Source organism: Pristiophorus japonicus, unplaced genomic scaffold (assembly GCF_044704955.1).
Source record: "Pristiophorus japonicus isolate sPriJap1 unplaced genomic scaffold, sPriJap1.hap1 HAP1_SCAFFOLD_253, whole genome shotgun sequence".
Classification (NCBI taxonomy): Eukaryota; Metazoa; Chordata; class Chondrichthyes; family Pristiophoridae; genus Pristiophorus; species Pristiophorus japonicus.
In genome coordinates this window covers 729,568-753,748 of record NW_027252263.1, presented here as the reverse complement: position 1 = coordinate 753,748, position 24,181 = coordinate 729,568, and the positions used below count along the sequence as shown (strand labels likewise).

Genomic DNA, 24,181 nt, shown 5'->3' with positions numbered 1-24,181 from the left:
GTGAGTCTGTGGGTCTGTGGGTGTCTGGGTCTCTGTGGGTCTGGGTCTGTGGGTCTAGGTCTGTGGGTCTGAACCTGTGGGTCTCGGGGTCTTTGGGTCTGTGTCTGTGGGTCTGGGGATCTGTGGGTCTGGGTCTGGGGGTCTGTGGATCTGGGTCTCTGTGGGTCTGGGTCTCTGGGTCTCTGGGACTGTGGGTTTGTGGCTCTGGGTCTCTGGGACTGTGGGTCTGTGGCTCTGGGTCTCTGGGTCTGGGTCTCTGGGTCTCTGGGTCTGGGTCTCTGGGTCTGTGGGTCTGAGTCTCTGGGACTGTGGGTCTCTGTGTCTGTGGGTCTGTTTCTGGGGATCTGTGGGTCTGGGTCTGTGGATGTGGGTCTGTGGATCTGTGGGTCTGAGTCTCTGGGTCTGGGTCTCTGGGTCTGGGTCTCTGTGGGTTTGGGAGTCTGTGGGTCTGGGTCTCTGTGGGTCTGGGTCTCTGTGGGTCTGGGTCTATGTGTCTGTGGGTCTGTGTGACTGTGGGTCTGTGGGTCTGGTTCAGTTTGTCTGTGTCTCTATGGTTCTGTGGGTCTGGGTCTCTGTGGGTCTGGGTCACTGTGGGTCTGTGTCTGGGGGTCTGTAGATGTGGGGCTCTGGGTCTGTGGGTCTGGGTCTCTGGGTCTGTGGATCTGTGGGACTGGGGGTCTGGGTCTGTGGTTCTGTGGGTCTATGAGTCTGGGTCTCTGTGGGTCTATGGGTCTGGTCTCTGTGGGTCTGGGTCTCTGTGTCTGGGTCTCTGTGGGTCTGGGTCTCTGTGGGTCTGGATCTCTATGGGTCTGTAGGTCTGGTTCTGTGGGTCTGTGGGTCTGGGTCTGTGGGTCTGGGTCTGTGCGCCTGGGTGTCTGGGTCTGTGGGACTGTGTGTCTGGGTCTCTGTGGGTCTGTGTGTCTGGGTCTCTGTGTGTCTGGGTCTGTGTGTCTCTGGGTCTGGGTCTCTGGGTCTGTGTGTCTCTGGGTCTGTGGTTCTGGGCCTGTGGGTCTGGGTCTGTGGGTCTGAACCTGTGAGTCTGTGGGAATGGGTCTGTGGATCTCTGGGTCTGTGGGTCTGGAGATCTGTGTCTGGGGATCTGTGGGTCTGTGGGTATGGTCTGTGGGTATGGTCTGTGGGTCTGGATCTGTGGGTCTTGGTCTGTGGGTCTGGGGATCTGGGTCTGTGGGTCTGGGTCTCTGGGTCTGGGTCTGTGGGTCTGGGTCTGTGGGTCTGGGTCTGTGGATGTGGGTCTGTGGGTCTGGGTCTGGGGATCTGTGTCTGGAGGTCTGTCGGTCTGGGTCTGTGGCTCTGGGTCTGTGTCTCTGGGTCTCTGGGTCTGTGGGTCTGGGTCTCTGGGACTGTGGGTCTGTTTCTGGGGGTCTGTGGGTCTGGGTCTCTGGGTCTCTGGGTCTCTGGGTCTCTGGGTCTCTGGGTCTCTGGGTCTGTGGGTCTGGGTCTGTTGGTCTGGGTCTAGGTCTCTGTGGGTTTGGGGGTCTGTGGGTCTGGTTCTGTGAGTCTGTGGGTCTGGGTCTCTGTGGGTTTGGGTCTGTTGGTCTGGGTCTCTGTGGGTCTGTGTCTGGGGGTCTGGGTCTCTGGGTCTGGGTCTCTGGATCTGTGGGTCTGTGTCTGTGGGTCTGGGTCTGTGGATCTGGGTATGTGGGTCTGTGGGACTGGGGGTCTGGGTCTGTGGGTCTGGGGGTCTGTGGATCTGTGGGACTGGGGGTCTGGGTCTGTGGATCTGGGTCTGTGGGTCTGGGTCTGTGGATCTGGATCTGTGAGTCTGTGGGTCTGCGTCCGTGGTTCTGGTCTGTGGTTGTGGGTCTGTGTGTCTCTGGGTCTGTGGGTCTGGGTCTGTGGGTCTGTTGGTCTGGTTCTGTGAGTCTGTGGGTCTGGGTCTGTGGTTCTGGGTCTGTGGTTCTGGGTCTGTGTGTCTCTGGGTCTGTGGGTCTGGGTCTCTGTGGGTTTGGGTCTGTTGGTCTGGGTCTCTGTGGGTCTGTGTCTGGGGCGTCTGTGGGTCTGGGTTAGTGGATGTGGGTCTGTGGGTCTGGGACTCTGGGTCTGTGGATGTGGGTCTGGGGGTCTGGTTCTGTGGGTCTGGGGGCCTGGTTCTGTGGGTCTGTTGCTCTGGGTCTGTGAGTCTTGGTCTGTGGGTCTGGGTCAGTGGGTCTGTGGGTCTGTGTCTGTGGGTCTGTGTCTGTGGGTCTGGGTCTGCGTCTATGAGTCTCTGTGGGTCTGGGTCAGTGGGTCTGTGCCTGTGGGTCTGGGTCAGCGGGTCTGTGGGTCTGGGTCTGTGGGTCTGGGTCTGTGCCTGTGGGTCTGGGTCTATGTGTCTGTGTGTCTGTGTGACTGTGGGTCTGTGGGTCTGGGTCTGTTTGTCTGGGTCTCTGGGTCTGCGTCTCTGCAGGTCTGTGGTTCTGGGTCTGTGGGTCTGGGTCTCTGTGGGTTTGGGTCTGTTGGTCTGGGTCTCTGAGTCTGTGTCTGGGGGGTCTGTGGGTCTGGGTTAGTGGATGTGGGTCTCTGGGTCTGTGGGTCTGGGTCTCTGGATCTGTGGGTCTGTGGATCTGGGTCTGTGGGTCTGGGGTTCTGTGGGTCTGGGGGTCTGGTTCTGTGGGTCTGTGGGTCTGGGTCTGTGAGTCTTGGTATGTGGGTCTGGATCTGTGGGTCTGTGTCTGCGTCTATGAGTCTCTGTGGGTCTGGGTCAGTGGGTCTGGGTCTGTGCCTGTGGGTCTGGGTCAGTGGGTCTGTGGGTCTGGGTCTGTGGGTTTGGGTTTTTGTGAGTCTCGGTCTGTGGGTCTATGGGTCTGGGTCTGTGGGTCTCTGGGTTTGTGGGTCTCTGGGTCTCTGCGTCTGTGTGTCTATGGGGTCTGTGGGTCTCTGAGTGTGGGTCTGTTGGTCTGGGTCTCTGCGGGTCTGGGTCTGTGGGTCTGGTTCTGTGGGTCTGTGGGTCTGGGTCTGTGGGTCTGGGTCTATGTGTCAATGCATCTATGGGTCTGTGGGTCTGGGTCTCTGTGGGTCTATTGGTCTGGGTCTCTGTGGGTCTGTGGGTTTGGGTCTCTGTGTCTGGATCTGTGGGTCTGAGTCTCTGTGGGTCTGGGTCTCTGTGGGTCTGGGTCTCTGTGGGTCTGGTTCTGTGGGCCTGGGTCTGTGGGTCTGTGCGTCTGGTCTCTGGGTCTGTGGGACTGTGTGTTTGGGTCTCTCTGGGTCTGTGGGTCTGGGTCTCTGTGTGTCTGTGGGTCTGTGTGTCTAGGTCTGTGTGTCTCTGGGTCTGTGTGTCTGTGTGTCTGGGTCTGTGTGTCTGTGTCTGTGGGTCTGTGTGTCTCTGGGTCTATGTGTCTCTGGGTCTGTGTGTCTGGGTCTGTGTGTCTGGGTCTATGTGTCTCTGTGTCTGTGGGTCTGGGTCTGTGTGTCTGGGTCTGTGTCTCTGGGTCTGTGTGTCTCTGGGTCTGTGTGTCTCTGGGTCTGTGTCTCTGGGTCTGTGTCTCTGGATCTGTGTGTCTCTGGGTCTGTGGGTCTGGGCCTGTGGGTCTGGGCCTGTGGGTCTGTGTCTCTGGGTCTGTGTGTCTCTGGGTCTGTGGGTCTGGGTCTGTGGGTCTGGGCCTGTGGGTCTGTGTCTCTGGGTCTGTGTGTCTCTGGGTCTGTGGGTCTGGGCCTGTGGGTCTGGGCCTGTGGGTCTGGGTCTGTAGGTCTGTGGATCTGAACCTGTGGGTCTGCGGGGATGCGTCTGTGGGTCTGTGGGCCTGGGTCTCTGGGTCTGTGGGTCTGGTTCTGTTGTTCTGGGTCTGTGGTCTGTGGGTCTGAACCTGTGGGGATGGGTCTGTGGGTCTCTGGGTCTGGGTCTGTGGGTCTGATTCTCTGGGTCTGTGGGTCTGGGGGTCTGGGGATCTGTGCCAGGGGTCTGTGGGTCTCGGTCAGTGGGTCTGGGTCGCTGTGGATCTGGGTCTCTGGGTCTGTGGGTCTGGGTCTGTGGGTCTGGGTTTCTGGGTCTGTGGGTCTGTATCTGTGGATCTGTGGGTCTGGGTCTGTGGGTCTGGGTCTGTGGGTCTGGGTTTCTGGGTCTGTGGGTCAGTATCTGGGGATCTGTGGGTCTGGGTCTGTGAGTGTCTGGGTCTCTGTGGGTTTGGGGGTCTGTGGGTCTGGGTCACTGTGGGTCTGTGTGTCTGTGGGTCTGGGTCTCTGTGGGTCTGGGTCTATGTGTCTGTGAGTCTGTGGGTCTGGGTCTGTTTGTCTGTGCCTCTATGGGTCATTGGGTCTGGGTCTCTGGGTCTGTGGGTCTGGGGGTCTGGGTCTGTGGGTCTGTGGATCTGGGTCTGGGGGTCTGGGTCTGTGGGTCTGTGGATCTGGGTCTGTGGGTCTGGGTCAGTGGGTCTGAGGATCTGGGTCTGTGTCTGTGGGTCTGGGGGTCTGGGTCTGTGGGTCTGGGTCAGTGGGTCTGAGGATCTGGGTCTGTGTCTGTGGGTCTGGGGGTCTGGGTCTGTGGGTCTGGGTCTGTGGGTCTGGGTCTCTGTGGGTCTCGGTCTGTGGGTCTGTGGGTCTATTGGTCTGGGTCTCTGTGGGTCTGTGGGTTTGGGTCTCTGTGGGTCTGGGTCTCTGGGGGTCTGGGTCTGTGGGTCTGGGTCTGTGGGTCTGGGTCTCTGTGGGTCTCGGTCTGTGGGTCTGTGGGTCTATTGGTCTGGGTCTCTGTGGGTCTGTGGGTCTGGGTCTCTGTGGGTCTGGGTCTCTGTGGGTCTGGGTCTCTGTGGGTCTGGTTCTGTGGGTCTGGTTCTGTGGGTCTGGGTCTGTGCGTCTGGGTCTCTGGGTCTGTGGGACTGTGTGTTTGGGTCTCTGTGGGTCTGGGTCTCTGTGTGTCTAGGTCTGTGTGTCTCTGGGTCTGTGTGTCTGTGTGTCTGGGTCTCTGTGCCTGTGGGTCTGTGTGTCTCTGGGTCTGTGTGTCTGTGTGTCTGGGTCTGTGTGTCTGGGTCTGTGTGTCTCTGGGTCTGTGTGTCTCTGGGTCTGTGTGTCTCTGGGTTTGTGTATCTCTGGGTCTGTGTGTCTGGGTCTGTGTGTCTCTGGGTCTGTGTGTTTCTGGGTCTGTGTGTCTGGGTCTGTGTCTCTGGGTCTGTGTGTCTCTGGGCCTGTGTCTCTGGGCCTGTGGGTCTGCGTCTGTGGGTCTGCGTCTGTGGGTCTGTGGGTCTGGGTCTGTGGGTCTGTGGGTCTGAACCTGTGGGTCTGTGGGGATGGGTCTGTGGGTCTCTGGGTCTGGGTCTGTGGGTCTGTGGGTCTGAACCTGTGGGTCTGTGGGGATGGGTCTGTGGGTCTCTGGGTCTGGGTCTGTGGGTTTGGGTCTCTGGGTCTGTGGGTCTGGGTCAGTGGGTCTGGGTCGCTGTGGATCTGGGTCTGTGGGTCTGAGTTTCTGTGTCTGTGGGTCTGTGTCTGGGGGTCTGTGGGTCTGGGTTTCTGTGTCTGTGGGTCTGTGTCTGGGGGTCTGTGGGTCTGGGTCTGTGAGTGTCTGGGTCTCTGTGGGTTTGGGGATCTGTGGGTCTGGTTCACTGTGGGTCTGGGTCACTGTGGGTCTGGGTCTCTGTGGGTCTGGGTCTATGTGTCTGTGAGTCTGTGGGTCTGGGTCTGTTTGTCTGTGCCTCTATGGGTCATTGGGTCTGGGTCTCTGGATCTGTGGGTCTGTGGATCTGGGTCTGTGGGTCTGTGGGTCTGTGTCTGTGGGTCTGGGTCAGTGGGTCTGAGGATCTGTGTCTGTGGGTCTGTGTCTCTGTGGGTCTGGGTCTCTGTGGGTCTGGGTCTATGTGTCTGTGGGTCTGGGTCTCTGTGGGTCTGGGTCTATGTGTCTGTGGGTCTGGGTCTCTGTGGGTCTGAGGGTCTGGGTCTGTGGGACTGTGTCTTTGGGTCTCTGTGGGTCTGTGTGTCTGTGGGTCTGTGGGTCTGGGTCTCTGTGGGTCTGTGGGTCCGGGTCTGTTTGTCTGGGTCTCTGTGGGTCTGGGTCTGTGTGGGTCTGTGGGTCCGGGTCTGTTTGTCTGGGTCTCTGTGGGTCTGTGGGTCTGGGTCTGTGTGGGTCTGGGTCTGTTTGTCTGGGTCTGTGGGTCCGGGTCTGTTTGTCTGGGTCTCTGTGGGTCTGTGGGTCTGGGTCTGTGTGGGTCTGGGTCTGTTTGTCTGGGTCTGTGGGTCCGGGTCTGTTTGTCTGGGTCTCTGTGGGTCTGTGGGTCTGGGTCTGTGTGGGTCTGGGTCTCTGTGGGTCTGGGTCTCTGTGGGTCTGTGGGTCTGGGTCTGTGTGACTGTGGGTCTGGGCTGCATTTACAGTCGGAGCTTGCAGTGAGGTTTAGTACTTTCTAGTTTTCTACCTCAAACTCATACACCCACACTCAAAGACTCACTCACTCTCAAACCCTCACACTCAAACACTCACACTCACACTCAAACACTCACACCCACATACAAACGCATACACCCACACTCAACTCAGACACCCACACTCAAACACACACTCACATTCTCACTCAAACACACACTCACACTCAAACTCACACACTCACATCCAAACTCACACCCACCCACTCACCTCCATCACTCACCCCCACACTCACCCCCATCACTCACTCCCACACTCACTCCCACACTCACTCCCACACTCACCCCCACACTCACCCCCATCACTCACTCACACCCAAACTCACACCCACCCACTCACCTCCACACTCTCACGCAGCCGGAACTATGCGAGGGATAACGGCAGCACAGGTAGTGTCAGGGGTGGACCTCAGCTTCCCTCACTATCCCGGCCCACCCCCACAATGTTATCTTCAAACAATAATCTGAGCAATTCCCTGACTGGGTAGGGACGTGTGATCACACAGCTGAGTGACACCGTCTCCACACTAAAATAAACGTTTTAAATGAGTTCTGGGGATGTGGGTAACACTGGCGAGGTCGGGTTTATTGCCCAGCTCTAGGCGCCCTGACATGGTGCTCATTGAATCATAGAATCGTAGAAATTTACAGCACGAAGCGGGCCATTCGACCGAGTGTGTCCGCGCGCAGCCCAATCCCACTTCCCAGCTCTCGGTCCGTAGCCCTGCGGGTTACAGCACTTCAGGAGCACATCCAGGTATTGTTTAAATGTGGTGAGGGTTTCTGCCTCTACCACCCTTTCAGGCCGTGAGTTCCAGACCCCCACCACCCTCTGGGTGAAGACATTTCCCCTCAAATCCCCTCTAAACCTCCCCCAATTACTTTAAATCTATGCTCCCTGGTCATTGGCCCCTCTGCCAAGGGAAACAGGTCCTTCCTATCCACTCTATCCAGGCCCATCATCATTTTATACACCTCAATCAGGTCTCCCCTCAGACTCCTCTGTTCCAAGGAAAACAACCCCAGCCTATCCAATCTTTCCTCATAACTAAAATTCTCCAGTCCCGGCAGCATCCTGGTAAATCTCCTCTGTACCCTCTCCAGTGCAATCACGTCTTTCCTGTAATGTGGTGACCAGAACTGCACACAGTACTCCAGCTGTGGCCTAACCAGTGTTTTATACAGTTCAAGCATAATCTCTCTGCTCTTATATTCTATGCCTAGGCTAATAAAGGCAAGCATTCCATATGCCTTCTTAACCACCTTATCTGTGCCCTGCTATCTTCAGGGATCTGTGGACATACAATCCCAGGTCCCTTTGTCCCTCTACACTTCTCAGTGTCCTACCATTTAATGTATATTCCCGTGCCTTGTTAGCCCTCCCCAAATGCATTACCTCACACTTCTCCGGATTGAATTCCATTTGCCCCTGTTCTGCCCACCTGACCAGTTCATTGATATCCTCCCCTGCAGTCTACAGCTTTCTTCTTCATTATCAACCTCACTGCAATTTTCGTATCATCGGCAAACTTCTTAATCAACCCCCCTACATTGAAGTTTAAATCATTGATATATATCACAAAAAGCAAGAAACATCCTTCCAGCCACAAAAACACCCATCAACCATTACCCTTTGTTTCCTGCCTCTGAGCCAATTTTAGATCCAACTTGCCACTTTGCCCTGGATCCCATGGGCTTTTACTTTCATGACCAGTTTGCCATGTGGGACCTTATCAAAAGCCTTGCTAAAATCCACATACACTAAATCGTACACACTGCCCTCATCAACCCTTCTGGTTACCTCCTCAAAAAATTCAATCAAGTTAGTCAGACATGACCTTCCTGTAACAAATCCATGCTGACTGTCCCTAATTAATCCGTGTCTTTCTAAATGTAGATTTATCCTGTCAATCAGAGTTTTTTCCAATAATATTCTCACCACCGAGGTTAGGCTGACTGGCCTGTAATTACTCGGACTATCCCTTTCTCCCTTCTTAAACAAATGTACAATGTTAGCAGTCTTCCAGTCTTCTGGCACCACCTGTAGCCAGAGAGGATTGGGAAATGATGGTCAGTGCCTCTGCTATTTCCTCTCTTGCTTCTCTTAACCGCCTGGGATACATTTCATCCAGGCCTGAGGATTTATCCATTTTCAAAGCTGCTAAGCCCTTTAATACTTCCTCTCTCACTATGTTTATTTCATCTAATATTTCACGCTCCTCCTCCCTCATTGCAAAGTCTGCATCGCCCCTCTCTTTTGTGAAAACAAACGCAAAGTATCCATTAAGAACTATACCCACGCCTTCCGCCTCGACACATAGGTTACTTTTATGGTCTCTAATAGACCCTACTCTTTCTTTAGTTATCTTCTTGCTATTTATAAAACATCTTTGGATTTTCCTTGATTTTACTTGCCAAAGTTTTTTCATGCTCTATCTTTGCTTTCCTAATTTCTTTTTTAATTGCACCCCTGCACTTTCTATACTCCTCTCGGGTTTCTGCAGTATTGAGCCCTCGGCATGTGTCATAAGCCTCCCTTTTTTTCTTTATCGTACCCTGGTAATTGACTTTCTGCTGGATCACTGAAGTTCCTGTGGTCACAGTGGTCCCACAACGGGGAATTCTGAGGTGGGACTGGGATGCAGAAGCCGATCACATATGGGTTCTACCTAACAGGCTGGCTTGAAGGGAAATTAGAGACAGCCTTCATCATTCCCCAGCCCTCCTCCACTCACTCACCAGTGCTCTGATACAACAGAAACATTTCTTATGCTTATGAATTGTAATCATTATCCACATATATATTCAGAAGCGAGAGAGAAAGAAAGGTTATGGCAAAGGTCTAACAGTGCCAGACTCCTGACCAGTGGCAGAGTTTCTTCACGTGATCCGTGATCAGTGTGGTTCAGCTTCAATCATCATCATCATCATAACAGGCAGTCCCTCGGAATCGAGGAAGACTTGCTTCCACTCTTAAAAGGTGACTGAACAGTCCAATACGAGAACCACAGTCCCTGTCACAGGTGGGACAGACAGTGGTTGAGGGAAGGGGAGGGTGGGACTGGTTTGCCGCACGCTCCTTCCGCTGCCTGCGCTTGATTTCTGCATGCTCTCGGCACTGAGACTCGAGGTGCTCAGCACCCTCCCGGATGCACTACCTCCACTTAGGGTGGTCTTTGGCCAGGGACTCCCAGGTGTCGGTGGGGATGTTGCACTTTATCAGGGAGGCTTTGAGGGTGTCCTTGTAACGTTTCCTCTGCCCACCTTTGGTTCATTTGCCGAGAAGGAGTTCCGAGCGCTTGCTTTGGGAGTCTCATGTCAGACATGTGAACAATGTGGCCCTGCCCAGCGGAGCTGATCGAGTGTGGTCAGTGTTTCAATGCTGGGGATGTTGGCCTGATCGAGGACACTAACGTTGGTGCGTCTGTCCTCCCAGGGGATTTGCAGGATCTTGCGGAGACACCGTTGGTGGTATTTCTCCAGTGACTTGAGGTGTCTCCTGTACATGGTCTGTGTCCATGGTATATAGCTTCAATCAGCTGATGGTCAGTCTCTGTTTCATTGTTCACTGTACAGACTGTGCTAGAGGTGCAAGCTGAGTCTCCACTTCAAGTGGGTTTATTAATCAAACATTTTCTCTTCTATTAGTCTTCCCTTAAAATCCAATAGATTTAAATAAAATATGTAGAAAAAGAAGGTTTAAGCTTAATTCTCTTTTGTCATTATTTATTCCTGACTTACTTATCATTAAGGATTAAAAAGATTATTATTACTGGTGTTTGAAAGTCTCGGAGTCCTTGGGTTCAACAGTCAAAATGAGCCAAAGATTGTACAGAAATTCATGGGGGTGATACACAACAGGGTAAACATGTTATACCACGCAGGAACACACAGGGTATCACGCAGGAACACACGGGATATCACACAATAACACAAGGGATATCACGCAGGAACACATGGGGTATCACACAGGAACACACGGGATATCACGCAGGAACACAAGGGATATCACGCAGGAACACACGGGGTATCACAAAGGAACACACGGGGTATCATGCAGGAACACACGGGGTATCACGCAGGAACACACGGGGTATCACGCAGGAACACACGGGGTATCACGCAAGAACACACGGGATATCACGCAGGAACACATGGGATATCACACAATAACACAAGGGATATCACGCAGGAACACACGGGATATCACACAATAACACAAGGGGTATCACGCAGGAACACACGGGATATCACACAATAACACAAGGGATATCACTCAGGAACACACGGGATACCACGAAGGAACACACAGGATATCACACAGGAATACACGGGATATCACACAATAACATAAGGATATCACGCAGGAACACACGGGGTATCACACAGGAACACACGGAGTATATCACGCAGGAACACACGGGATATCACACAATAACACAAGGGATATCACGCAGCGACACACGGGATATCACGCAGCAACACACGGGGTTTCACGCAGCGACACTCGGGGTTTCATGCAGCGACACACGGTGTATCACACAGAAACACACGGGATATCACGCAGGAATATACGGGGTGTCACGCGGAACACGGGATATCACGCAGCAACACATGGAGTATATCACGCAGGAACACACAGGGCATCACACAGTAACACACGGGATATCACACAATAACATACAGGATATCACACAGTAACACACGGGATATCACACAGGAACACACGGGACATCACTCAGTAACACAGAATATCACACAATAACATACGGGCTATCACACAGTAACACACGGGATATCACACAGTGACACGCGGGATATCACACAGTAACACACGGGATATCACATAGGAACACGGGATATCACGCAGTAACACGGGATATCATGCCGGAACACACAGGGTATCACGCAAGAACACACGGGGTATCACGCAGGAACACACGGGGTATCACGCAGAAACACACGGGGTATCACGCAGTAACACACGGGATATCACACAGGAACACACGGGATATCACACAGTAACGCACGGGATATCACGCAGGAACACACGGGATAGGCTGCAAAACAGATACACCACTTTGGGTACTGTTGAGGGGGATGACTCATCAGGGGCGATCAGCAGCATTCATGGCACCGTGGCTGGCTCTGCTGCACAGGAGGGCAGGAAAAAGAGTGGGAGAGCGATAGTGATAGGGGATTCGATTGTAAGGGGAATAGATAGGCGTTTCTGCGGCCGCAACCGAGACTCCAGGATGGAATGTTGCCTCCCTGGTGCAAGGGTCAAGGATGTCTTGGAGCGGGTGCAGGACATTCTGAAAAGGGAGTGGTGCACATAGGTACCAACGATATAGGTAAAAAACGGGATGAGGTCCTACGAGACAAATTTAAGGAGCTAGGAGTTAAATTAAAAAGTAGGACCTCAAAAGTAGTAATCTCAAGGTTGCTACCAGTGCCACGTGCTAGTCAGAGTAGGAATCGCAGGATAGCTCAGATGAATACGTGGCTTGAGCAGTGGTGCAGCAGGGAGGGATTCAAATTCCTGGGGCATTGGAACCAGTTCTGGGGGAGGTGGGACCAGTACAAACCGGACGGTCTGCACCTGGGCAGGACCGGAACCAATGTCCTAGGGGGAGTGTTTGCCAGTGCTGTTGGGGAGGAGTTAAACTAATATGGCAGGGGGATGGGAACCTATGCAGGGAGACAGAGGGAAATAAAATGGAGACAGAAGCAAAAGATAGAAAGGAGAATAGTAAAAGTGGAGGGCAGAGAAACTCAAGGCAAAAAACAAAAAGGGCCACTTTACAGCAGAATTCTAAAGGGTCAAAGTGTGTTAAAAAGACAAGCCTGAAGGCTCTGTGCCTCAATGCAAGAAGTATTCGGAATAAGGTGGACAACTAACTGCATAGACAGCAGTTAACGGGTATGATGTGATTGGCATCACGGAGACATGGCTCCAGGGTGACCAAGGCTGGGAACTCAACATCCAGGGGTATTCAGCATTCAGGAAGGATAGACAGAAAGGAAAAGGAGGCGGGGTGGCGTTGCTGGTTAAAGAGGAAATGAATGCAATAGTAAGGAGCGACATTAGCCTGGATGATGTGGAATCGGTATGGGTGGAGCTACGGAATACCAAAGGGCAGAAAACATTAGTGGGAATTGTGTACAGACCACCAAACAGTAGTAGTGAGGTTGGGAACAGCATCAAACAAGAAATAAGGGATGTGTGCAATAAAGGTACAGCAGTAATCATGGGCGACTTTAATCTACATATTGATTGGGCTAACCTCACTGGTAGCAATGCGGTGGAGGAGGACTTCCTGGAGTGTATTAGGGATGCTTTTCCAGACCAATATGTCGAGGAGCCAACCAGATAGCTGGCCATCCTCGACTGGGTGATGATGTGTAATGAGAAGGGACTAATTAGCAATCTTGTTGTGCGCAGCCCCTTGGGGATGAGTGACCATAATATGGTAGAATTCTTTATTAAGGTGGAGAATGACAAAGTTAATTCAGAAACTAGGGTCCAGAACCTAAGGAAAGGTAATTTTGATGGTATGAGGCGCGAATTAGCTAGATTAGACTGGCAAATGATACTTAAAGGGTTGAAGGTGGATAGGCAATGGCAAACATTTAAAGATCATATGGATGAACTTCAACAATTGTACATCCCTGTCTGGAGTAAAAATAAAACGGGGAAGGTGGCTCAACCGTGGCTAACAAGGGAAATTAAGGATAGTGTTAAATCCAAGGAAGAGGCACACAAATTAGCCAGAAAAAGTAGCAAGCCTTGGACTGGGAGAAACTTAGAATACAGCAGAAGAGGACAAAGGGATTAATTAAGAGGGGGAAAATAGAGTATGAGAGGAAGCTTGCCGGAAACATAAAAAACGACTGCAAAAGCTTCTATAGATATGTGAAGAGAAAAAGATTAGTGAAGACAAACATAGGTCCCTTGCAGTTAGATTCGGGTGAATTTATAATGGGGAACAAAGAAATGGCAGACCAATTGAACAAGTACTTTGGTTCTGTCTTCACAAAGGAAGACACAAATAACCTTCCGGATGTACTAAGGGTCCGAAGGTCTAGTGAGAAGGAGGAACTGAAGGATATCCTTATTAGGCAGGAAATTGTGTTCGGGAAATTGACGGGATTGAAGGCCGATAAATCCCCGGGGCCTGATAGTCTGCATCCCAGAGTACTTAAGGAAGTGGCCCTAGAAATGGTGGATGCATTGGTGATCATTTTCCAACAGTCTATCGACTCTGGATCAGTTCCTATGGACTGGAGGGTTGCTAATGTAACACCACTTTTTAAAAAAGGAGAGAGAAATTGGGTAATTATAGACCAGTTAGCCTGACATCAGTAGTGGGGAAAATGTTGGAATCAATTATTAAGGATGAAATAGCAGCACATTTGGAAAGCAGTGACAGGATTGGTCCAAGTCAGCATGGATTTATGAAGGGGAAATCATGCTTGACAAATCTTCTGGAATTTTTTGAGGATGTAACTAGTAGAGTGGACAGGAGAGAACCAATGGATGTGGTGTATTTGGACTTTCAAAAGGCTTTTGACAAGGTCCCACACAAGAGATTGGTGTGCAAAATCAAAGCACATGGTATTGGGGTAATGTACTGACGTGGATAGAGAACTGGTTGGCAGACAGGAAGCAGAGAGTCGGGATTAACGGGTCCTTTTCAGAATGGCAGGCAGTGACTAGTGGGGTGTCGCAGGGCTCAGTGCTGGGACCCCAGCTATTTACAATATATATTAATGATTTGGAATAATGGAATTGAGTGTAATATCTCCAAGTCTGTAGATGACACTAAACTGGGTGGCAGTGCGAGCTGTGAGGTGGACGCTAAAAGGCTGCAGGGTGACTTGGACAGGTTAGGTGAGTGGGCAAATACATGGCAGATGCAGTATAATGTGGATAAGTGTGAGGTTATCCACTTTGGGGGCACGAAGGCAGAATATTATCTGAATGGCGGCAGATTAGGAAAAGGGGAGGTGCAGCGAGACCTGGGTGTCATGGTTCATCAGTCATTGAAGGTTGGCATGCAGGTACAGCAGGCGGTGAAGAAGGCAAATGGCATATTGGCCTTCATAGCAAGGGGATTTGAGTATAGGAGCAGGGAGGTCTTACTGCAGTTGTACAGGGCCTTGGTGAGGCACCACCTGGAATATTGTGTTCAGTTTTGGTCTCCTAATCTGAGGAAGGACGTTCTTGCTATTGAGGGAGTGCAGCGGAGGTTCACCAGACTGATTCCAGGGATGGCAGGACTGACATATGAGGAGAGACTGGATCGACTGGGCCTTTATTCACTGGAGTTTAGAAGAATGAGAGGGGATCTCATAGAAACGTATAAAATTTTGACGGGACTGGACAGGTTAGATGCAGGAAGAATGTTCCCGATGTTGGGGAAGTCCAGAACCAGGGGACACAGTCTAAGGATAAGGGGTAGGCCATTTAGGACCGAGATGAGGAGGAACTTCTTCACTCAGAGAGTTGTTAACCTGTGGAATTCTCTATCACAGAAAGTTGTTGAGGCCAATTCATTGGATATATTCAAGAGGGAGTTAGATATGGCCCTTGCGGCTAAAAGGATCAATGGGTATGGAGAGAAAGCAGGAACGGGGTACTGAAGTAATGCTCAGACATGATCTTATTGAAGGGTGGTGCAGGTTCGAAGGGCCGGATGGCCTACTCCTGCACCTATTTTCTATGTGTCTATGTTTCTATATCACATAGTAACACACGGAATATCACACATTAACACACGGGATATCACACAGTAACACACGGGATATCACATAGTAACACTCAGGATATCACACAGTAACACATGGGTATCACGCAATAACACACGGGATATCACACAGTAACACACTAGATATCACGCAGGAACACACGGGGTATCACACCGTAACACATGGGACATCACGCAGTAACACACGGGGTATCACGCAGTAACACACGGGATATCACACAGTAACACACGGGGTATCACGCAGTAACACACGGGATAATACACAATAACACATGGGATATCACACAGTAACACAGGATATCACACAGTAACACATGGGGTATCACACAGCAACACACGGGATATCACACAGTAACACACAGGATATCACACAGTAACAGACAGAATATCACACAGTAACACATGGAATATCACGCAGTAACACACGAGATATCACACACAGTACCACATGGCATATCACGCAATAACACATGGGATGTCACACAGTAACACATGGAATATCACGCAATAACACACGGGAAATCACGCAGCAACACATAGGATAACACGCAGTAACACACGGGATATCACACAGTAACACGGGATTTCACGCAGTAACACACGGGATATCAGGCAGTAACACACGGGATATCAGGCAGGAACACACGGGATATCACGCAGCGTCACACGGGATATCACGCAGGGACACACGGGGTATCACGCAGTGACAGACGGGGTATCACGCCGTAACACACGGGATATCACGCAGTGACATACTGGATATCACGCAGTGACACACGGGGTATCACGCAGGGACACACTGGGCATCACGCAGGAACACACTGGGCATCACGCAGGAACACACTGGGCATCACGCAGGAACACACTGGGCATCACGCAGTAACACACGGGGTATCACGCAGGGACACACTATTCATCATGCAGGAACACATTGGGCATCACGCAGGAACACACAGGGTATCACGCAGTAACACACGGGGTATCACAAAGTAACACGGGGTATCACGCAGTGACACACGGGATATCACGCAGTGACACTCGAGGTATCCCGCAGTAACACACGGGGTATCACGCAGTAACACAAGGGATATCACGCAGTAACACACGAGGTATCACGCAGTAACACACGAGGTATCACACAGGAACAAACGGGGTATCACGCAGGAACACGGGGTATCACGCAGGATCACACGGAGTATCACGCAGTGGCAGAGACGGGATATCACGCAGGGACACATGGGGCCTCACGCAGTTACACATGGGGTATCACGCAGTGGCACATGGGGCATCACGCAGTGACACAAGGGGTATCACGTAGTGACACGGGATATCACGCAGTGACACACGGGGCATCACGCAGTAGCACACGGGGCATCACGCAGTGGCATACGGGCTATCACGCAGTGACACACGTGATATCACGTAGTGACACACAGGATATCGTGCAGTGACACACGGAATATCACGCAGTGACACACGGGATATCACACAGTAACACACGGGGTCTCACGCAGTAACACACGGGATAATACGCAATAACACATGGGATATCACACAGTAACAGACAGGATATCACACAGCAACATTAGTTTAACATCTGTCGTGGGGGAAAATGCTTGAAACTATCATTAAGGAAGAAATAGTGGGACATCTAGATAGGAATAGTGCAATCAAGCAGACGCAACATGGATTCATGAAGGGGAAATCATGTTTAACTAATTTACTGGAATTCTTTGAGGATATAACGAACATGGTGGATAGAGGTGTATCGATGGATGTGGTGTATTTAGATTTCCAAAAGGCATTCGATAAGGTGCCACACAAAAGGTTACTGCAGAAGATAAAGGTACGCGGGGTCAGAGGAAATGTATTCGCATGGATAGAGAATTGGCTGGCTAACAGAAAGCAGAGAGTCGGGATAAATGGGTCCTTTTCAGGTTGGAAATCGGTGGTTAGTGGTGTGCCACAGGGATCGGTGCTGGGACCACAACTGTTTACAATATATATAGATGGCCTGGAAGAGGGGACAGAGTGTAGTGTAACAAAATTTGCAGATGACACAAAGATTAGTGGGAAAGCGGGTTGTGTAGAGGACACAGAGAGGCTGCAAAGAGATTTAGATAGGTTAAGCGAATGGGCTAAGGTTTGGCAGATGGAATACAATGTCGGAAAGTGTGAGGTCATCCACCTTGGAAAAAAACCAGTAAAAGGGAATATTATTTGAATGGGGAGAAATTACAACATGCTGCGGTGCAGAGGGACCTGGGGATCCTTGTGCATGAATCCCAAAAAGTTAGTTTGCAGGTGCAGCAGGTAATCAGGAAGGTGAATGGAATGTTGGCCTTCATTGCGAGAGGGATGGAGTACAAAAGCAGGGAGGTCCTGCTGCAACTGTACAGGGTATTGGTGAGGCCGCACCTAGAGTACTGCGTGCAGTTTTGGTCACCTTACTTAAGGAAGGATATACTAGCTTTGGAGGGGGTACAGAGACGATTCACTAGGCTGATTCCGGAGATGAGGGGGTTACCTTATGATGATAGATTGAGTAGACTGGGTCTTTACTCGTTGGAGTTCAGAAGGATGAGGGGTGATCTTATAGAAACATTTAAAATAATGAAAGGGATAGACAAGATAGAGGCAGAGAGGTTGTTTCCACTGGTCGGGGAGACTAGAACTAGGGGGCACAGCCTCAAAATACGGGGGAGCCAATTTAAAACCGAGCTGAGAAGGAATTTCTTCTCCCAGAGGGTTGTGAATCTGTGGAATTCTCTGCCCAAGGAAGCAGTTGAGGCTAGCTCATTGAATGTATTCAAGTCACAGATAGATAGATTTTTAACCAATAAGGGAATTAAGGGTTACGGGGAGCGGGCGGGTAAGTGGAGCTGAGTCCACGGCCAGATCAGCCATGATCTTTTTGAATGGCGGAGCAGGCTCGAGATGGCTAGATGGCCTACTCCTGTTCCTAATTCTTATGTTTTAACACACGGGATATCACACAGTAACAAACGGAATATCACGCAGTAACACACGAGATATCACACATTAACACACAGGATATCACACAGTAACACACGGGATATCACACAGGAACCCACAGGATATCACACAGTAACACACGGGATATCACACAGGAACCCACAGGATATCACAGTAACACACGGGATATCACACAGTAACACACGGGATATCAGGCAGTAACAAACGGGATATTGCGCAGCGACACACGGGATATCACGCTGGGACACACGAGGTATCACGCAGTGACATACGGGATATCATGCAGTGACACATGGGATATCACGCAGGGACACACTGGGCATCACGCAGGAACACACTGGGCATCATAAAGTAACACACGGTATCACACAGTAACACACGGGATATCACACAGGAACACACGGCATCACGCAGGAACACATGGGGCATCACGCAGTAACACACGGAGTATCACAAAGTAACACACGGGGTATCACGCAGTGACACACGGGATATCACGCAGTGACACTCGAGGTATCCCACAGTAACACACGGGGTATCATGCAGTAACACACGAGGTATCACACAGGAACACACGGGGTATCACGCAGTGACAGAGACAGGATATCACGCAAGGACACACGGGGCATCACACTGGAACACACGGGGCCTCACGCAGTTACACACGGGGTATCACGCAGTAGCACACAGGGTATCATGCAGTGGCACACGGGGCATCACGCAGTGACACACAGGGTATCACGTAGTGACACACGGGATATCACGCAGTGACACACGGGGCATCACGCAGTAGCACAAGGGGTATCACGCAGTGACACACGCGATATCACGTAGTGACACATGGGATACACACAGTGACACACGAGCTATCACGCAGTGGCACACGGGCTATCACGCAGTGGCACACGGGATATCACGCAGTGACACACGGGATATCACGTAGTGACACATGGGATACACACAGTGACACACGGGATATCACGCAGTGGCACACGGGGTATCACGCATTAACACACAGAATATCACGCAGTGACACACGGGATATCACGCAGTGACACTCGAGGTATCCCACAGTAACACACGGGGTATCATGCAGTAACACACGAGGTATCACACAGGAACACACGGGGTATCACGCAGTGACAGAGACAGGATATCACGCAAGGACACACGGGGCATCACACTGGAACACACGGGGCCTCACGCAGTTACACAAGGGGTATCACGCAGTAGCACACAGGGTATCATGCAGTGGCACACGGGGCATCACGCAGTGACACACAGGGTATCACGTAGTGACACACGGGATATCACGCAGTGACACACGGGGCATCACGCAGTAGCACAAGGGGTATCACGCAGTGACACACGCGATATCACGTAGTGACACATGGGATACACACAGTGACACACGAGCTATCACGCAGTGGCACACGGGCTATCACGCAGTGGCACACGGGATATCACGCAGTGACACACGGGATATCACGTAGTGACACATGGGATACACACAGTGACACACGGGATATCACGCAGTGGCACACGGGGTATCACGCATTAACACACAGAATATCACGCAGTGACACACGGAATATCACACAGTAACACACGGGGTATCACGCAATAATACACGGGATATCATGCAGTAACGCACGGGGTATTGCACAGTAACACACAGGATATCACACAGTAACACACAGAATATCACACAGTAACACGCGGAATATCACACAGTAACACATGGGATATCACGTCATAATACACGGGATATCACAGAGTAACACACGGGATATCACACAGTAACACACGAGATATTACTCATTAACACACGGTATCACACAGTAACACAAGAGATATCACACAGGAACCCACAGGATATCACACAGTAACACACGGGATATCACACAGGAACACACAGGATATCACACAGTAACACATGGGATATCACAAGGTAACACACGGGATTTCACGCAGTAACACACGGGATATCAGGCAAGAACACATGGGGTATTACGCAGTGACACACGGGATGTCACGCAGGGACAAACTGGACATCATGCAGGAACACACGGGATATCATGCAGGAACACACGGGACATCGCGCAGGAACAGACGGGGTATCACGCAGCGACACAAGGGATATCACGCAGGGACACACGGGGTATCACGCGGTGACAGAGATGGGGCACACACAGGATATCACGTAGTGACACACGGGATATCACACAGTAACACACGGAATATCACGCAATAACACACGGGATATCAGACAGTAACACACAGGATAGCACGTCATAACACACGGGATATCACGCAGTAACGCACGGCGTATCGCACAGTAACACACGAGATTTCACGCAGTAACACACGGGATATCAGGCAGGGACACACGGGATATCACGCATCATCACACGGGATATCACGCAGCGACACACAGGGTATCACGCAGTAACACACGGGTTATCATGCAGTAACACAAGGGGTATCACGCAGTGACAGAGACGGGGTATCACGCCGTAACACACGGGATATCACGCAGTGACACACGGGGCATCACGCAGGAACACACTGGGCATCACGCAGTAATGCACGGGATATCACGCAGTGACACTCGGGATATCACGCAGTAACACACGGGGTATCACGCAGGATCACACGGGGTATCACGCAGGATCACACAGGGTATCACGCAGTGACACCCGGGGTACCACGCAGGGACACGCGGGGTGTCACGCAGGGACACGCGGGATATCACGCAGGGACAGAAACACACGGGATATCACGCAGGGACAGAAACACACGGGGTATCACGCAGCAACACTCGGGGTATCACGCAGCGACACACGGGATATCACGCAGTAACACACAGGATAGCACGTCATAACACACGGGATATCACGCAGTAACGCACGGCATATCGCACAGTAACACACAGGATATCGCACAGTAACACACAGGATATCACACAGTAACACACGGGATATCACACATTAACACACGGGATATCACACATGAACCCACAGGATATCACACAGTAACACACGGGATTTCACGCAGTAACACACGGGATATCAGTCAGTAACACAAGGGATATCAGGCAGGAACACACGGAGTATTACGAAGTGACACACGGGGTATCATGCAGGGACAAACTGGACATCATGCAGGAACACACGGGATATCATGCAGGAACACACGGGATATCACGCAGGAACAGACAGGGTATCACGCAGCGACACGCGGTGTATCACGCAGTGACACACGAGGTATCGCACAGTAACACAAAGGATATCACACAGTAACACACGGGATATAACGCAGTAACACACGGGATATCACACATTAACACACGGGATATCACACAGTAACACACGGGATATCACCCAGGAACCCACAGGATATCATACAGTAACACACGGGATATCAGGCAGGAACACACGGGATATCAGGCAGGAACACACGGGATATCACGCAGTGACACACGGGGTATCACGCAGGGACACACGGGGCATCACGCAGGAACACACTGGACATCACGCAGTAACACACGGGGTATCACAAAGTAACACACGGGATGTCACGCAGTGACACACGGGATATCAGGCAGTGACACACGGAATATCAGGCAGTGACACACGGAATATCACGCAGTCACACGCGGGGTATCTCGCATTAACACACGGGGTATCACGCTGTAACACACGGGATATCACGCCATAACACACGGGATATCACACAGTAACACACGGGATATCACACAGTAACACACGGGATGTCACGCAGCAATACACAGGATATCACACAGCAACAACGGGATATCACACAGTAACACACAGGATATCACACAGTAACACATGGGGTATCACACAGCAACAACGGGATATCACACAGTAACACACAGGATATCACACAGTAACACACAGGATATCACACACAGTACTACATGGCATATCACACAGTAACACACGGGATATCACACAGTAACACACGGAATATCACACAGTAACACACAGGATATTACACAGTAACACGCGGGATATCACACAGTAACACACGGGATATCACACATTAACACGCAGTATCATACAGTAACACACGGGATATCACACATGAACCCACAGGATATCATACAGTAACACACGGGATATCACACAGGAACACACAGGATATCACACAGTAACACACGGGATATCAAACAGTAACACACGGGATTTCACGCAGTAACACACGGGATATCAGTCAGTAACACAAGGAATATCAGGCAGGAACACACGGAGTATTACGCAGTGACACACGGGGTATCACGCAGCGACAAACTGGACATCATGCAGGAACACACGGGATATCATGCAGGAACACACGGGATATCACGCAGGAACAGACAGGGTATCACGCAGCGACACAAGTGATATCACGCAGCGACACGCGGTGTATCACGCAGTAACACACGGGGTATCACGCAGTAACACACGAGGTATCACACATTAACACACGGTATCACACAGTAACACACGGGATATCACCCAGGAACCCACAGGATATCATACAGTAACACACGGGATATCAGTCTGTAACACACGGGATATCAGGCAGGAACACACGGGATATCACGCAGTGACACACGGGGCATCGCGCAGGAACACACTGGACATCACGCAGTAACACACGTGGTATCACAAAGTAACACACGGGATGTCACGGAATATCAGGCAGTGACACACGGAATATCAGGCAGTGACACACGGAATATCACGCAGTCACATGCGGGGTATCTCGCATTAACACACGGGGTATCACGCTGTAACACACGGGATATCACGCCATAACACACGGGATATCACGCCATAACACACGGAATATCACACAGTAACACACAAGATATCACACAGTAACACACGGGATATCACACAGTAACACACGGGGTATCACGCAGTAACACACGGGATATCACGCAGCAATACACAGGATATCACACAGTAACAGACAGGATATCACACAGTAACACACGGTATCACACAGTAACACGAGAGATATCACACAGGAACCCACAGGATATCACACAGTAACAGACAGGATATCACACAGTAACACATGGGGTATCACACAGCAACAACGGGATATCACACAGTAACACACAGGATATCACACAGTAACACACGGTATCACACAGTAACACAAGAGATATCACACAGGAACCCACAGGATATCACACAGTAACACATGGGATATCACAAGGTAACACACGGGATTTCACGCAGTAACACACGGGATATCAGGCAAGAACACATGGGGTATTACGCAGTGACACACGGGATGTCACGCAGAGACAAACTGGACATCATGCAGGAACACACGGGATATCATGCAGGAACATACGGGACATCACGCAGGAACAGATGGGGTATCACGCAGCGAGACAAGGGATATCACGCAGCGACACACGGGGTATCACGCAGGGACACACGGTGTATCACGCAGCGACACACGGGGTATCACGCAGGGACACACAGGGTATCACGCAGTGACAGAGATGGGGCACACACAGGATATCACGTAGTGACACACGGGATATCACACTGTAACACACGGAATATCACACGGTAACACACGGGATATCACGCAATAACACACGGGATATCAAACAGTAACACACAGGATAACACGTCATAACACACGATATATCACGCAGTAACGCACGGCGTATCGCACAGTAACACACGGGATATCACACAGTAACACACAGGATATCACACAGTAACACACAGGATATCACAGAGTAACACACGGGATATCACGCCATAATACACGGGATATCACGCAGTAACACACGAGGTATCGCACAGTAACACAAAGGATATCACACAGTAACACACGGGATATAACACAGTAACACATGGGATATCACACATTAACACACGGTATCACACAGTAACACACGGGATATCACCCAGGAACCCACAGGATATCATACAGTAACACACGGGATATCAGTCTGTAACACACGGGATATCAGGCAGGAACACACGGGATATCAGTCAGTAACACACGGGATATCACGCAGTGACACACGGGGT

The 24,181-nt window shown here is 51.1% G+C and overlaps 1 protein-coding gene across 1 annotated transcript in view; it reads right to left on the bottom strand.

The window, feature by feature from the left end:
- Positions 1-724: 724 nt before the first annotated feature.
- Positions 725-24,181, bottom strand: part of LOC139247067 (cell surface glycoprotein 1-like) — a 47,615-nt gene continuing 24,158 nt past the window's right edge. The window contains exons 2-3 of the mRNA XM_070871483.1: positions 3,521-4,058; positions 725-2,498 (exon numbers count right to left, since the gene is read on the bottom strand). Of these exons, the coding sequence (XP_070727584.1) occupies positions 725-2,498; positions 3,521-4,058 (2,312 nt within the window). The remainder of the gene's footprint in view (positions 2,499-3,520; positions 4,059-24,181) is intronic.